Source organism: Pongo abelii, chromosome 17 (assembly GCF_028885655.2).
Source record: "Pongo abelii isolate AG06213 chromosome 17, NHGRI_mPonAbe1-v2.0_pri, whole genome shotgun sequence".
In the NCBI taxonomy this organism is placed as follows: domain Eukaryota; kingdom Metazoa; phylum Chordata; class Mammalia; order Primates; family Hominidae; genus Pongo; species Pongo abelii.
Genome location: NC_072002.2, coordinates 60,353,636 through 60,369,043, shown reverse-complemented (window position 1 = coordinate 60,369,043; position 15,408 = coordinate 60,353,636). Strand labels below are relative to the sequence as shown.

Below are 15,408 nucleotides of genomic sequence, written 5' to 3'. Positions count from 1 at the left end.
TAGTTACAGGTTGAAATGATAACATTTTGGACAGCAGATCAAATAAAATACATTATTAAAATTAATTTTACTTGTTTCTTTTGGCTTTTAAAAATGTGGCTGTTAGAAAAATTAAAATTGCATATATGACTTGCATTGTTTTCCCATTGTACAGCACTATTCTAGAAGTTGTAAAATGAATTATTCTTCTGATCAGTCTCCCTTAAAGCAAACTTTCTTAACTGAACTCGGATTTATCTTGTTTTTTTTTTTTTTTTTGTGAGACAAGAGTCTCATTCTGTCGCCCAGGCTGGAGTGCAGTGGCGTGATCTCAGCTCACTGCAACCTCCGCCTCCCAGGCTCAAGTGATTCTCCTGCCTCAGCCTTCCAAGTAGCTGGTACTACAGGTACACGCCACCACACCTGGCTAATTTTTGTATTTTTAGTAGAGTTGGGGTTTCACCATGTTGGCCAGGCTGGTCTCGAACTCCTGACTTCAGGTGATCTGTCCGCCTGGGCCCCCCAAAGTGCTGGGATTACAGGCATGAGCCATCATGCCTGGCCCAGATTTATCTTAATTTGCACACTTGGATGTGTAATTTTAAAAGTAGTGCTGTAGACTTTCTGTAAATACGATTTAAAAACTTTTTATTGTGGCAAATACATATAAAAGTAATGAGAATAGTATGGTATAATGGCCTATCATCGAGTTTTAACGATAACTATCAACTCTTGGTCTCTATCTTGTTTCATCTTACCACCCTCCCACTCACCCCACCCCCGGCCTAGATGGCTTGGAAGCCAATAGAGTATCTTTTTAAATGCCATAGAATGAATAATTACTTAAAGTGCTAAATTCTTTTGCAAAGTGAATAACCATCCCCTGATTTATCATGACTTTAAAAATGTGCATTAGCATGGTGGTTTACCTAAACTGAAGCATACCAATTTGAATATTTAAAAAGATTGATCTTTACAAAGGATTACGAAATGTGCTTTTGATGTGTCATCAATTTTAATACCCACTTGATTTGGTTGTCTGTGATTTCCATTTCACTTGTCTAAAAATTAAACAAAACTCCAGTTCCTTTTGGAGAAAATTTTTTACAAGCAGTTTAATAATATAATATTGTAGTAATATAGCATTGTTTCTAAGTCTTTAATGATTGTTGTTTTCTTTTTAATAAGGTTTCTCTGTACTTGTTTAAAGAACTGCCTTTGTATCTTTGGCAACCTTCTGCATCTGAGATAGCGGTGATTCGGGATTGGTTATTGAATTACAACCTGACAGTGGTGAAGAATAAACTGGCCTGTGTTATTCTTGAAGGACTGAATTGGGGATTTGCCAAACAGGTATGTGTTCAAACCATTCCCTGGAGACTGGAGGTTGTCCATGCATCTGTTTCAAAGAAGGATTTTTCAAAACACTAACATTTCTGAGTACCATTTGCAAGGTCTACAAATTCTTTTAGCTGTGTCAGAGTTGAGGATTTTCTCTTTAATTCTCTTTTGCAGAATGAGCAACTATTAAATGAAGATAAATTGTTCCACATTGAAAATTCTTCCCTTTTTCCTTATTCCTATGTATCTGTTTTTATTTTTTTATTTTTATTTTTTGAGACAGAGTCTTGCCCTGTCACCCAGGCTGGAGTGCGGTGGCACTATCTTGGCTCACTGCAACCTCTTCCTCCCAGGTTCAAGCGATTCTCCTGCATCAGCCTCCTAAGTAGCTAGGATTACAGGTGCATGCCACCACACCTGACTAATTTTTGTATTTTTTAGTAGAGACAGGGTTTCACCATGTTGGCCAGGCTGGTCTCGAACTCCTGACCTCAAGTGATCTGCCTTGCCTCAGCTTCCCAAAGTGCTGGAATTACAGGCATGAGCCACCACGTCTGGTTGTATCTGTTGTTTTGTCTCTGGCTAGTTACTTTAGTTTCTCCTAATTGCCTCTTCTGCCTCTGGTTCCTTTTTCTCCTGTAATTTGTCTTGCATGTCATTGTCAGAGTTGTTTTCTGAAACACTATGCATTGGTTAAGAGTCTGAGCTCTAAGCCAGCCTGCCTGGGTTCTGATCCCAGTTCTGCCACCTTCTGGCTGTGTGACTCTGAGCAAGTTTCCTAAACTCTTTGGGCCTTAGTTGCTTATTTGTAAACATTCATATTAACAAGTATACCTCAATATCTCACACGGTTGTTTTTTGTTTTGTTTTGAGATGGAGTTTCAATATGCTGCCCAGGCTGGCCTCGAACTCCTGGACTTAAGAGAACCTTCTGCCGAGTAGCTGGGATTACAGGCGTGTGCCACTGTGCATAGAGTTGTTGTAAAGATTAAACAAATGAGGAAACACAAGATGTTTAGGATGATTCTTGCCACACATTACGTACTCAGTGGTGTGGTTATTATTAAGGGTTTGCTATGTAGCATATATCTTCAGAGATACATTTCAAGTGATTTTCACTGTTAAAAGACCTTCCCTGCCTCTTTACCATAGGCCTTATTTGTTAGCTCCTCCATAAAAAGATTAACATTTAAAAGGGAAAATGGTGGCAAACTCAGCCCTTTACACCTGTCTGACAGGTTTTGTTCTGAGCAAGTCATTTAGTCCTGGACAGCATGATATCTGTTGTGCAGATGAGGAAATTGAAGCCCAGGAGCTTTTCTGCTGAGGTGTCCTTGACCACCTGGGACTGTCCATCGTTTCATCTGGGCCCTCTCTCATTGACGTGCTCATAGGCAAGAGCTACAGGGGGCTGTTTTCCACCTTCACATTCTCTGGCTTGTGAACAGAATCACCCAGGCTCTCCTCTTGAAGAGCTGCATGAGAGTCTCCTCACGCCTTTGTTAAGAGTTAGGAAAGTCATCTTTCTGAAAGCTTTAAGGAATGTATTTTTTCAGACTGCAAAGGAAGATAGCGTAGGAAATTTGATAGGCAACTTCAGGCATCAGAAGGAATATTTTACCTGTGTTGCTGAGTGTCTTATTTATTTTAACTAATGATAGAACAGGAAAAGGGAATGTAGACATAATTTATTAAATATCTTTCTTTTTTTTTTTTTTTTTTTTTTTTTAGTCAGAATCTCACTCTGTCACCCAGGCTGGAGTGCAGTGGCATGATTTGGCTCACTGCAACCTCTGCCTCCTGGGTTCAATCAATTCTGCTGCTTCAGGCTCCCAAGTAACAGGCGTGCACCACCACACTCGGCTAATTTTTGTATTTTTAGTAGAGACAAGGTTTCACCATGTTGGCCAGGCTGGTCTTGAATTCCTGACCTCAAGTTATCTGTCTGTCTTGGCTTCCCAAAGTGCTGGGATTACAGGCATGAGCCATCACGCCCAGACAGTTCATTAAATATTTTTCTGTGTAATTAATTAAGCATCTTCCTGGTTTGTGGCATTGCCCTTGACCCGAAGTGTTTGTAGAGATTCTTGTGGAATGGGGGATGACATTCAAAGATAATCTTTTTTGGCTGGAGTAGGGGTTAAGTCAGGTTCAAACCTATCTAGGTACAGTGTTATTGCCCTTGACAGTTTTTTGCCTATTGTCATTTTATAGTTTCACTGTGTTGGATGTGATTTTTGGGACATTTAGCTTCTGCATCGAAGATCCTTTGTTACTATTTTGCCTAATGTTTTGATTCAAAGGTACAAAAACAAAACAAAACCAAGGTTGTATGTTTGTGATTCTTTTTCTCTTTAAAAGGCTACCCTTCATCTGGATCAAGCAGTCCATGCTGAAGTGGCTTTAATGGTTCTTGAAGCTTATCAGAAGTACCTTGCACAGAAGCCATATGCTGGGATTCTTTCTGAAAGTATGAAGCAGGTATTTCTTTCTCTTCTGTATTGGAAACATGAATCTTTATCTTCCCAAGACATTTAGAAATAAAGATGATAGACTTATACTATTGACCATTAGGTATCCTAAGAACATTTCTAGCAATTTAAGATGTTACAATTGACTTCTATGGTTTGATAAAGATTCTTCTTTAAGAAATAGCCTTTATATAACTATTCTAATATTACAGAATTTGAGTTGAACTACAGTGGTGTGTTAGAGCTTGGTTGTAACGGCTCTGAAGAACTGACTTAAATTTTTAGGAACTTTGCAAGCCAGGTTATTAAACTGTTGGTAGCTTAAAATTGACCATGGTGGGAATTTTTACACCACCAAAATTGGCAGGCGCTATATATGAGACCTCCATCCTGATGGTTAAACTTATTTATCAGCACACTTTTCATTGAATATCAACTTTTATGTCACTTTTCTTTTACACAAGCTAAGATCAGGTTCACAAAGTGACTAACAAGTAAGCGGAAGTTGCGAGTGAGAAATTGCTTTGATATAGTGCAATAAACATTAATTGGAGACCAGCAAGTAGAATATTCCTCTCTTTTGAGGGCATTGTTGGTCACAAAAGGAGATGAGTGTATGAGCTTACTGATTTAATTTGTGTGTGACTAATGTGGCTCAAAATAAATGATTGTTTTAGGTTTCATATTTGGCCAGTATTGTTCGATATGGAGAGACGCCCGAGACCTCATTTAACCAATGGGCCTGGAATTTAATCTTGAGGCTAAAACTGCACAAAAACGATTATGGAATACAGCAGAATTGTCCAGCTGTTCCCTTCTCCGTCACTGTGCCTGACATGACAGAGTCACCCACGTTTCATCCTCTCTTGAAGGCTGTGAAAGCGGGCATGCCCATTGGCTGTTATCTAGCCTTATCTATGACAGCTGTGGGCCACAGGTACAGTGTTGGGCTGAACCACTAGGGTTACTGAACCTTGCAGATAGTTCTAGAATTTTATCTTTCATATCCCAAGTTCTGAGGCCTCTGTCAAACCTATTGCGGAGTAATTAGGGCCAAATAATAATCCTTGATTAACAGCTTATCAAGGGGAGATGCTGCCCAAATTCACATACTTCAGATTTGTACAAGCAAGTCACCTTGTTACATTATGAAGAGAGTTCTGCTTGTCTCCTGGAGTGGAATGTTCATGTCAGCAGTAGATTCGTACTGTCTTCCTCAGAATTGTGATCAAATAAAAATAATTGATCACATGTAGTAAAATTTTTGAAAAATTGATCATAGCCCAACTCAGGCTTCTTTTTTTAAATTTTACTTTAAGTTCTAGGGTACATGTGCACAACGTGCAGGTTTGCTACATACGTATACATGTGCCGTGTTGGTTTGCTACACCCATTAACTCATCATTTATATTAGGTATTTCTCCTAATGCTGTCCCTCACTCAGCCCCCCACCCCGCGACAGGCCCCGGTGTGTGATGTTGCCCGCTCTATGTCTAAGTGTTCTCATTGTTCAATTTCCACCTGTGAGTGAGAACATGCAGTGTTTGGTTTTCTTAACTAGAGGTCCCGTTAACTGTCTAGAAGAATGAAATTCCTGGCCAGGTCACATGCCTCTCTGATATGAGTCCATAGCTGTCTGTATGTCTTCTACTGGAGCATTTATCACCCTATATCATAGTTAATCTGTTTAATTTTCTCAGAGATTCAGTTATATATAACTTCTATGAGAGAAGTGCCCAGGAATGGCATTTGTCTTATGTTACCATTTTATTACTAGTGATGAAGACTGTATCTGGTGCAGTAAATAATTGAATTCATGAATGACTTCTCAGTTGATTAAACATCCTTTTCTTTAAAAATTCTTTTCTTATGCATTAATTTTTTTCTAGTCTTTTCATTTGTCTTCAGACTCTTTGACCTCTGCTTTCTGATTCTTGTGTTTTAGACTCACTGTAACACTTTTTAGCATCCTCATTTCAACATCTTGTTCCACATTAAGTGTAATTTCAGTGGGATACCAGTTGCAATCAGCTGTAGTCTTCAGCGTTGTGCTATGAAGTAAGAGAGATAAAGAGTTGTTTGATAGCTTCCCTCGGGTTGCTGACAGTTTAGTTGAGATGATAGACATAAATCAATCGGCAGTACTATGGAATATAATTGCAGGCTGGATGATATGTGGAGAGCAGTGGTTCTTAACTTCTGCTGTTCTTTAGATTCACTTTTGGAGCCTTTTAAGAATCCCAGTGCAGGGAAAAGGGTGAGAATCCTGGCCTAAATGGGCTGGGGGCCAGTTCCCTAAGTATCTCTAATGTACACCCTAGATTGAGAACTACTTAGAAGCTGAGCAGAAAGAATGTAAAGGAAGGAGAGATCAGTATGGTGGGATACCTTCATGGAAGAGGTGAGTTTTGGAAAGGAGTCTTAAATTAGACATCTGTTGTAGTTTGGATGTTTGTCCCCCTAAACCTCATGTTGACATTTGATCCCCAGTGTTGGAGATGGGACCTAATGGGAGGTGTTTGGGTCATGCGGGCTGATCCTTCATGAATGTCTTGGTGCCATCCTCTCAGTAATGAATGAGTTCTCGTCTCTTAGTTCCCATGAGAACTGGTTGTTAAAAAGAGCCTGGCACCCCGCCTCCTCACTTCCTGTCTCACCATGTAATCTCTGAACCTGCCAGCTCCCGTTGGCCTTCTACCATGTGTGGAAGCATCCTGAGGCTCTCACCAGATGCCCAGTCTTCCAGCCAGCAGAATTATGACTCAAACCTTTTTTTTTCCTTATTAATTGCCCAGTCTCAGGCATTCCGTTATAGCAGTGCAACATGGACTAAGACAACATCCTAGGCTGATGAGCAGAGTGAAGTTGTGTTCCTCTTACAGTTACTTAGTGCCCACAGTTTGTTGAAGATTCAGCTCAAGGGCCGTCTCCTGCCACCTGCAGCCCCTGTACATTCTGAACAGCACACTCACTGTGTTTTGTCATTGTAATCTCCCCCGCTTCTCATGGACTGTTTGCTCTATGAAGTTAGGGACATTGTCTTGTTCAATTGTGTATCTCTAGATCTTATACTTAGTAGGTATTCAACAAATCCTGGTGGGTTGAATGAATGTGGAAAGGATCATCAGGTGTCTGAGTGGGTAAGGGGAAAGGAGGGGAAATGATGAGGAAACACTTCTCACTGACACCTGTGATTCATGTTGGAGAATGGAGGTGATCAGGTGTTCGGTTGGGCCAAATTATGGAGAGATTTGAAAGCTAAGTAAAAGAAGGTAGAATTGATTTAGAAAAGAGGAGACCTGATAAGGGTCCTTAGGAAGATACTCTTTATATTGTTTCCAGTAGCTCTAGTGTTATTAACAGCTTCCTGTACTTCGGGTTTCCCATCTCTAAAATGGGAGTAATAATAACACCAAACTTACTTTATGAGGCTTAAGTGAGTCAGAACAGAGGTAGGCCGGGTGCAGTGGCTCACGCCTGTAATCCCAGCACTTTGGGAGGCTGAGGTGGGCAGATCCACGAGGTCAGGAGATCGAGACCATCCTGCCGTCCTGGCTAACACAGTGAAACCCTGTCTCTACTAAAAATACAAAAAATTAGCCGGGCATGGTGGCGGGTGCCTGTAGTCCCAGCTACTCGGGAGGCTGAGGCGGGAGAATGGCGTGAACCTGGGAGGCGGAGCTTGCAGTGAGCCGAGATCGCGCCACTGCACTCCAGCCCGGGTGACAGAGTGAGACTCTGTCTCAAAAAAAACCAAAAAAAACAAAAAAACACATGTAACATGCCTAGAACAGTGTCTGACGTGATTCTCTTGAGTGCAGTTATCTGAACTTAAGTGTTCTGTGATTTCTCGAATTTCTTGTATCCATTCTGGGACCATAGCTCTTTATTCACTGATACTGCTGTGGGCTCTCTCTAAAGATAGCTTTTGATTTGTGCTGATCACTGAATCCTGAATGGGAGTGAGAGTGAGAATGAGCATTTCCTCTCAGGGCTGATCTCTAGTGTAAAACTCCATGGTGGGCATTTGGGATTAGGTGTACTGGAATACAGAAGTAACTTAAAACAATCTTAGGTATGGGTGGAGTAGGCAGGGACGTAAGTTGTACGTGAATATAATATTACAGACATTGTAGAGAAGTCAGAAAATCACCCAGAAGATTTCCCATCATAAAATCATTGATTTTTTTCTGTTTATTTTCATCTGTCATTTTTCCTTTGATCTTTTTAAAGATGTATGTATAATTTTATATCCTTAGTTTTTCACTTTAATATTGTAAGTAGTTTCCTTGTGGCATAACCTTTGCACAATTACTTTATTTTTTGAAATGATTTTCTCCCCCAGAATTAAAGCAGTATAACCAAACTGCAGAATTAGGAAAGTGGAGAAAAAGCCACTCACTTCTGCCACTCTTGTACAATGACTTTTTTGTTGTGACATTGTCCCTGTATTCACCTCCACAAATAACTTTTCTTTACTAGTAGTTATGATCATGAGTATAAAATTTTATGTCGTATTCCCTATTATCTTTATAGCAGAAGTGTTTTTCCACATTGCCTTTGGTCATCATGTGTATTATTTTAAAATGATACAATAATATTTCCAATTGAAAGGATTTTTCTAAAATTTCCTTAAGTCATTTTCCACCTCTCAGTTTTAGAGTTAAAAATAAACCTGAAAAGTGCCTCTTTACAGGGATCATATTTTATATTTTTTTCCATATTTGAGATTATTTTTTAAGGATAGATTCTTTGAAGTGAGGCAGAGAATAAAACTTTTATGTCAAATTGGTTTTAGCAGAATTTTGCAGTTTATGTAGGTCGAGTATCTCTAATCTGAAAATCTAAACTTTGAAATGCTCCAAAATCTGAAACTTTGAGTTCTGACATTGCTCTCAAAGGAAATGTTCATTGGAGCATTTTGGATTTGGGACTTTTGGGTTAGGGATGCTCAGCTTATAAGTATGATACGCGTGTTCCAAAATCTAAAATGCTTGGTCTCAAGCATTTCAGTTAAGGGATAGTCAACATGTACTGACAGATTGAGGTCACTTTTGAGTCTCCTCTTTGCTGTGCTACCTTGTGGGAATATCCAGACAAGGAGAGTCCCTGTGGCTCTTAGGAGCTCTTTTTGAGAAATAAAATATGGTAGTAGAGAGCACTCTGGATTAGAAATTTGCAAACTGGGGTTCTCATTTTGACCTTACTCTAGGAAATTATGTGAATTTGGGCATGATACTTCACCTTCCTCATCCATAAAATGAAAATATAGATTAACTTTTAAGTTTCTTTGCAATTCTAGAATTCTGGGTTTAGTATTTCTGTGTGAAGATTGGGTATGAAACATGTGTTGGAGACCTGAGATAACCCAAGGTATTGAAGGCTCATAACTCATTGGAAGAACAGAATTTTATGAACCAGCTCCCTTGTATATTCATTGCCTTTCTCTTTTTCCATAGCATTGAGAAGTTCTGTGCAGAAGGCATCCCACTGTTGGGAATTCTGGTCCAGTCAAGACATTTGAGAACAGTGGTCCATGTCCTGGATAAGATTCTACCTTTATTTTACCCTTGCCAGTATTACCTTCTGAAGAATGAGCAGTAAGTGTGTTCCATCTATGGCAGAAGACACTCTTAAACAGTCCAGCAAGTACAAATGACTGTATCTCCTGGTTTCTTAAGTAAAATAAAGGGAATGCTATTTCAACAGCATATTATGGGGCAAAAATATTCTGCACCCCAGTTTAGAATGCAGGTTGATGAACAGTGATTCTAATAATGACTCCAGTTTTATTACCATGAAAGATATTTTTCCTTTTCATTTATTATAACTTTGAATTGCTTATTAAAGCTTAATAGTATATGAAGGAGCAGTTGTTTCCCTGAGATTCTGGGAATCGTGCTTCTGATATTAAGCAGCAAGTGGCTTTGCCATTGTAACAACCGAAAAGATTGTTTTAAATTGTTTACAGTGCACATAGTGCAGTGTTGCAAACAGGTAAGATGCTAGGAAGGTGGGAAGAGAACAACCTGTCTAGGGAGGCGAGAGTAAAGCATCTGGCTGGGGCCTCATGAACAGTGATGAAAGGGGAGGTGAGGCCTCACCCCCTATGGAGGAACCCTGTACAGTGGGGACATGAAGTACATCCAAAGGCACAAGGGGAGCATTACAGTTTTCCTGTTATGTGTCTTTTCAAGCAGTATGTCTCCAACTTGCCCAAAAGAGCTTACTAAATATGGATTCCCAGGTTTCTCCCCTGGAGATGTTACTTTAGTAGGAATGGGTTAGGTCCTGGGAACTACTCACCTAACCCTTCAACCCCTTTTTAAGAATCAGCACCCTGGGCATGAGGCAAGTTTGGAAACTGAATGGTTTGGAAACATCTCTGCCTTTATTCATGGAGTTGGGGAGTGAGGAGGGGAGAGTGGTGCCTTTGGGTGTTTTTCGTCTAATGCTGTTGAACTTGCATGTGTTTGTGTGTCGTGAATCTGTTCTTACACCTCTGTGGGTAGATAGAATTCCTTTTAACCCATGTTAAATGTGAAAACTTTATTATTCTAGAATCCCTTCTTAAATAGTGCTTTGGTCGAAAAATGGGACCAATTTAGGAATTTTCTGTTTCCTCATAAGTAATTAGGGAAAATTCTGTTGAGTTCTGATCGGAAGGTAAAGTGCATCCTCCTGTGTGCTTGGCAGGTTTTTGTCGCATCTCCTCTTGTTCCTACACTTGGACAGCGGTGTCCCTCAGGGTGTCACACAGCAGGTCACCCACAAGGTGGCACAGCACCTTACAGGAGCCAGCCATGGGGACAACGTGAAGCTTCTCAACAGCATGATCCAGGTGAGGGCCTTGCAAGCCCCGAAGGACACTCTCGCCTGTCTTCCCAACCAAGACCTCTAGTGTTAGCACACTTAGATTTTAGTCATTTCAGATCACTTGGCTCAGCGTGCTTTTGGCCAAGAAAGGCAATAGATTTGGGCTTTGTAGTGGAGGTAGATAGTATTTTGTTGCTATTTAAAAAACGAGGGGCTGGTTGTTATATTCCCCATCACATGAGCCTTTTCTCTACAGGCACACATATCTGTAAGCACTCAGCCCAATGAAGTGGGCCCTGTTGCTGTGTTGGAGTTCTGGGTTCAGGCTCTCATAAGCCAGCATCTCTGGTACCGAGAACAACCTATCCTCTTCCTCATGGACCACTTGTGTAAAGCAGCTTTTCAGCTGATGCAGGAAGACTGCATACAGAAATTACTCTACCAGCAACATAAGGTAAAAAACCTGTTAGAGAATTTATCTTTCAGTGATTGGCTAGATAAAGTAGCTTTCTAAAAAGATTCCCCCAATACAGTTTTCAGTTCTACTTTGTGGCCATTGCCTTCTTTAAGCTTTGCCTTAATGGTACCTTATCCCAATAATCATAGTCCACTAGCGTAGACCCTAGGGAAGTTGGAAAGGACACCCCAGGAAGAGTCCCGCTTATTACATTTGGCTGTAATGCTCTGCCTTGGACTATTGCTGGTGGACTCATCCTTGAAATCTCTATCTTACCAGAATCTTGTAGTAAGACAGTTGCTGATACTCTTGTAAAGGTCATTGATAAGATTTTCCTTAAAGCCTCCTCTCTCTGCTCCACATCTCCCGGTGTAGAATGCCTTGGGTTACCACTGTGACCGGAGTCTGCTCTCGTCTTTGGTAAGCTGGATTGTGGCAGGCAACATCACTCCTTCCTTCGTGGAGGGCTTGGCCACGCCCACTCAGGTAGGAAACTGACTGAGAGGATCATTTGTTATCTTTGTGAACTTTAATCTCATGATCATCCTTACAAAGAAATTACTAATAGTGTAAACTAACTTTTATTTAGCACTTATTCTAGTGTAAGTATACTTTTTCATTTAATCTTTACAGTAGCCCTTTGGTGAGGTTGTGCTGTTGCCATTCCTGTTTCACAGAGGAGTTAACTGAGTTTTTTTTTATTTTTATTTTTTTGGAGATGGAGTTTCGCTCTTGTTGTCCAGGCTGGAGTGCAATGGCGCGATCTCGGCTCACTGCAACCTCTGCCTCCCGGATTCAAGCTATTCCCCTGCCACAGCCTCCCGAGTAACTGGGATTACAGGCATGCGCCACCACGCCTGGCTAACCTTGTACTTTTAGTAGAGTCAGGGTTTCTCCATGTTGGTCAGGCTGGTCTCGAACTCCTCACCTCAGGTGATCTGCCGGCCTCGGCCTCCCAAAGTGCTGGGATTACAGGTGTGAGCCACCGTGCCCTGCCTGAGTTTCTTTTTTTTTTAATTAAAAAACGTTTTTGGATACAGGGCCTCACTTTGTTGCCCAGGCTGGTCTCAATCTCCTGTTGTTAAGTGATTCTCCTGCTTCCAGCCTCCCTAGTATTTGGGGACTACAGGCATACTACTGTGTCTAGCTGTAACTGAGGTTCAGTGGAATTAAGGGCTGTCTCAGGAATAGACAGCTCTTGATCATACCCCAGCCAGCCGGACTGCAAAGACTGCCCAGCAGCACTGCAGAGAGGTTTAGAGTGGGCACTGGAGCCAGACAGCCTGGGTTTCAATCTGGGTTCTGCCGTTTGTTAGCTCTGTGCCTTGGGCAGCTTGCCTACCTATCTGTCCTCAGTTTTCTCAATTGTCAAATGGGAATAATGATGGCACCTATATGTAAAGCATTTAGAACAGTGCTTAGCACATACCCAGTGCTCACTGAGTATTGGCCATTGTTATTGTCATCAGCAGCAGCAGCATTATTTTTATCGTTACCACCTCTTAGACTTTGTGTATAAAATTATGTCTGTTTCATCTCTTAAATCAGTAGTAACGTTCTTCAACCTCTTATTCGTCTTACTTCTTGCTCTTCTTCCCACCTCTCATGGATTGAGCTGGAACAAACTCCTTGCTGTTACCTAGACACATCCCTGGCTTTTCCTCTTTTTGTCTCTGCCTAGCGGATTCTCTTACCAGCATGCCTTTCCCTCTGACATCTACATAGAACCTTCTCTGATATAGCACTTTACCTTGACTCAGTCCTCGTCACTGCTCAGCTTCACATTTTGCTTACTTGTATATTAGTCTTGTCTACTCCAGTAGATGGAAGACTTCTTAAAGCCAGAGCCCCTGTCTGGTCCTCTTTCCTGTCTCTCTTGCACACAGATCTTGCCTGGTAAATATAGAGTTAATGAACATCTTCTTGTACTAAAGTAGCCTTTCCAAAGGAATGTAACATTTTCCAATAATCTATTTTATTTAAATTTATATCTGCGACAAGGATATAGGTAGGTATAAAAAGGTGTTAATTTTAGAAACTGCAAATATTTTCTGATTGAGCTTGAGATAGGAAGAGAGTTTAAATTGTGGAATATCAGGATGTATTTTGTCAGTGGGGCGAGCTCCTCCTTCCCCTCCCCTTTATCTGGTGTCATTGTAGGTCTGGTTTGCCTGGACAGTGCTCAACATGGAATCCATCTTTGAAGAGGACTCCCAGCTCCGGAGAGTTATTGAAGGGGAATTGGTGATAAACTCTGCTTTCACCCCTGACCAAGCTCTGAAGGTACAAATGGCAGTTCTGCATTTGAGTGGTAGAAGGTGGCTTACACTTTGATGCTGATGGATTCACCCATAGCTTTTGGGCTTTTGTGTTTTATTTTGTTGTGAATGTTTGGAAAGCTCAACAACCAAACCAATACTTAAAACTGTGTAATTGAAGAGTACTTGCTTCTCAAGGTTTGTTTAACAAGAGTCTCAGCCTAGTATTTGAGGGCTGGATCATTGCACATGTGACGGGGGTTGTCATTGCATCCCACGTACATCAGAATTCCCTGGAGAGCTTGTTAAAAAGCAGATTCCTAGACCTCACCTTCTGGGATTTGGAGTCTCTGAGTCTGGAATGGGACAAGGAGGTTATTTTTTGAAACTTCCAGCTGATTCTTAGGCTTACTAATGTGTGGGAAAGACTGGAATAAGGCTTTAAAGACCTTCTATTTTAGTATATATTTTGCTTTTGGGTTTCAGAGCCTGTTAAAGAATTTGCTTTTGGGTTTCAGAGCCTCTCAAAGAACTCAGCGTTCTCAAATGTCCTTTTGAAATCTGAATTTTCAAAAGATTGATAAAGTTTGACAGTCACATAGTCACATTTTCTTTTTCTTTTTTTTTTGAGACAGAGTCTTGCCCTGTCGCCCAGGCTGGAATTTTACAATGGCACAATCTCAGCTCACTGCAACCTCCACCTCCCGGGTTCAAGCAATTTTCATGCCTCAGCCTCCCGAGTAGCTGGGATTACAGGAGTGCACCACCACACCCAGCTAATTTTTCTATTTTTAGTAGAGACAAGGTTTTGCCATGTTGGCCAGGCTGGTCTTGAACTCTTGACCTGAAATGATCCACCTGCTTTGGCCTCCCAAAGTGCTGGGATTACAGGTGTGAGCCACTGCCCCCGGCTTTACTTTTGGTTTTCATATCATTCTGTTCCCTTGCACTATAACGTTGTATTTGCCAAGGAATTTCAGAAATGAAAATGAGGTTAGACTAGATGACTCTTAAGACCCATACTCATTTTGGGGTCTGTGAAGTGTTTTGACAGAATAAAAGCTGCCCTATATGTCTTGCTACCAAGGAGGTTAAAATGTTAACTAGTGGATTGGAGAAGTGAGTTTTATGTGACTTTTAAAAAATATATTATTGAATTGAAAACAGAATGTTTGGTGTTTCAGTTGGATCACTTAGAAAGAGTTAACTGTTCGCATTTATGTTCATTTTGTGGTTACTCAAAGCCCCTTCTTTTTTGTAGAAAGCCCAGACCCAGCTGAAGCTCCCCATCGTGCCATCCCTCCAGAGGCTGCTGATTTATCGCTGGGCCCACCAGGCTCTGGTCACACCTTCTGATCACCCCCTCCTGCCACTCATTTGGCAGAAGTTCTTCCTTCTGTATCTTCACCGTCCAGGACCACAGTATGGGTATGGTGCCCAGTATTGTAGGTTTCTGTGAGTCCATTTCTGCCTTTGCACTGCTCTCATTCTATGTGTTCTTAGACTGTGGAGTGTGAGTTGGAATCATTCTTTGGTGATCTCTGGGAGGACTCTGTCTCTATGTTTGACATTTATTAGACTGGATCTTTTTTGAGTTGCTGGTGTCTTGTGGCAGCTTCTCTTTACCATCTTCTATGACCAGTGTAGTAAAGACAACACCCTGGGATTGGGCAAGGTTTCACACAGAACTTCTGGAGATGCAAAGGGAGAGCAACTGCCTTAAACTGAGGCTGCCTGTGTGACCGTCATGGGGCTTGTGGGAGGGGACCTTGTGATGAGTGGTGCACGTGTGAACAAAGGCCAAGCTTTGTCTGTCACCTGTGGGTTGTACTTGGGAATATTCAGCATTTTCATGGGATTCATATGAAGATACTCCACCCAGCCAGAGCCATCCACTATTACCAACCATTGCTCTCTAGCTCCTGCCTCAATTCCTCATTCCCTTAACTTACTCATTTGAAATATATAGATACTGGCTGGGCATGGTGGCTTACGCCTGTAATCCCAGCACTTTGGGAGGCCAAGGAAGGAGGATCACTTGAGGTCAGGAGTTCGAGACAAACCTGGCCAACATGGTGAAACTCCG

The 15,408-nt window shown here is 41.3% G+C and overlaps 1 protein-coding gene across 5 annotated transcripts in view; it reads left to right on the top strand.

The window, feature by feature from the left end:
* The window catches only part of EPG5 (ectopic P-granules 5 autophagy tethering factor), a 119,490-nt gene that overhangs the window by 44,956 nt on the left and 59,126 nt on the right, over positions 1 to 15,408 (top strand). For 3 of the 5 annotated variants that reach the window (XM_054537835.2, XM_054537834.2, XM_054537836.2), the window contains 9 exons: positions 1,168 to 1,332; positions 3,682 to 3,801; positions 4,469 to 4,728; positions 9,251 to 9,391; positions 10,488 to 10,632; positions 10,864 to 11,061; positions 11,440 to 11,550; positions 13,225 to 13,347; positions 14,584 to 14,777. In XM_054537835.2, the coding sequence (XP_054393810.2) occupies positions 1,168 to 1,332; positions 3,682 to 3,801; positions 4,469 to 4,728; positions 9,251 to 9,391; positions 10,488 to 10,632; positions 10,864 to 11,061; positions 11,440 to 11,550; positions 13,225 to 13,347; positions 14,584 to 14,777 (1,457 nt within the window). The remainder of the gene's footprint in view (positions 1 to 1,167; positions 1,333 to 3,681; positions 3,802 to 4,468; positions 4,729 to 9,250; positions 9,392 to 10,487; positions 10,633 to 10,863; positions 11,062 to 11,439; positions 11,551 to 13,224; positions 13,348 to 14,583; positions 14,778 to 15,408) is intronic. The other 2 variants (XM_024236031.3, XM_024236030.3) reach the window with 1 other exon arrangement.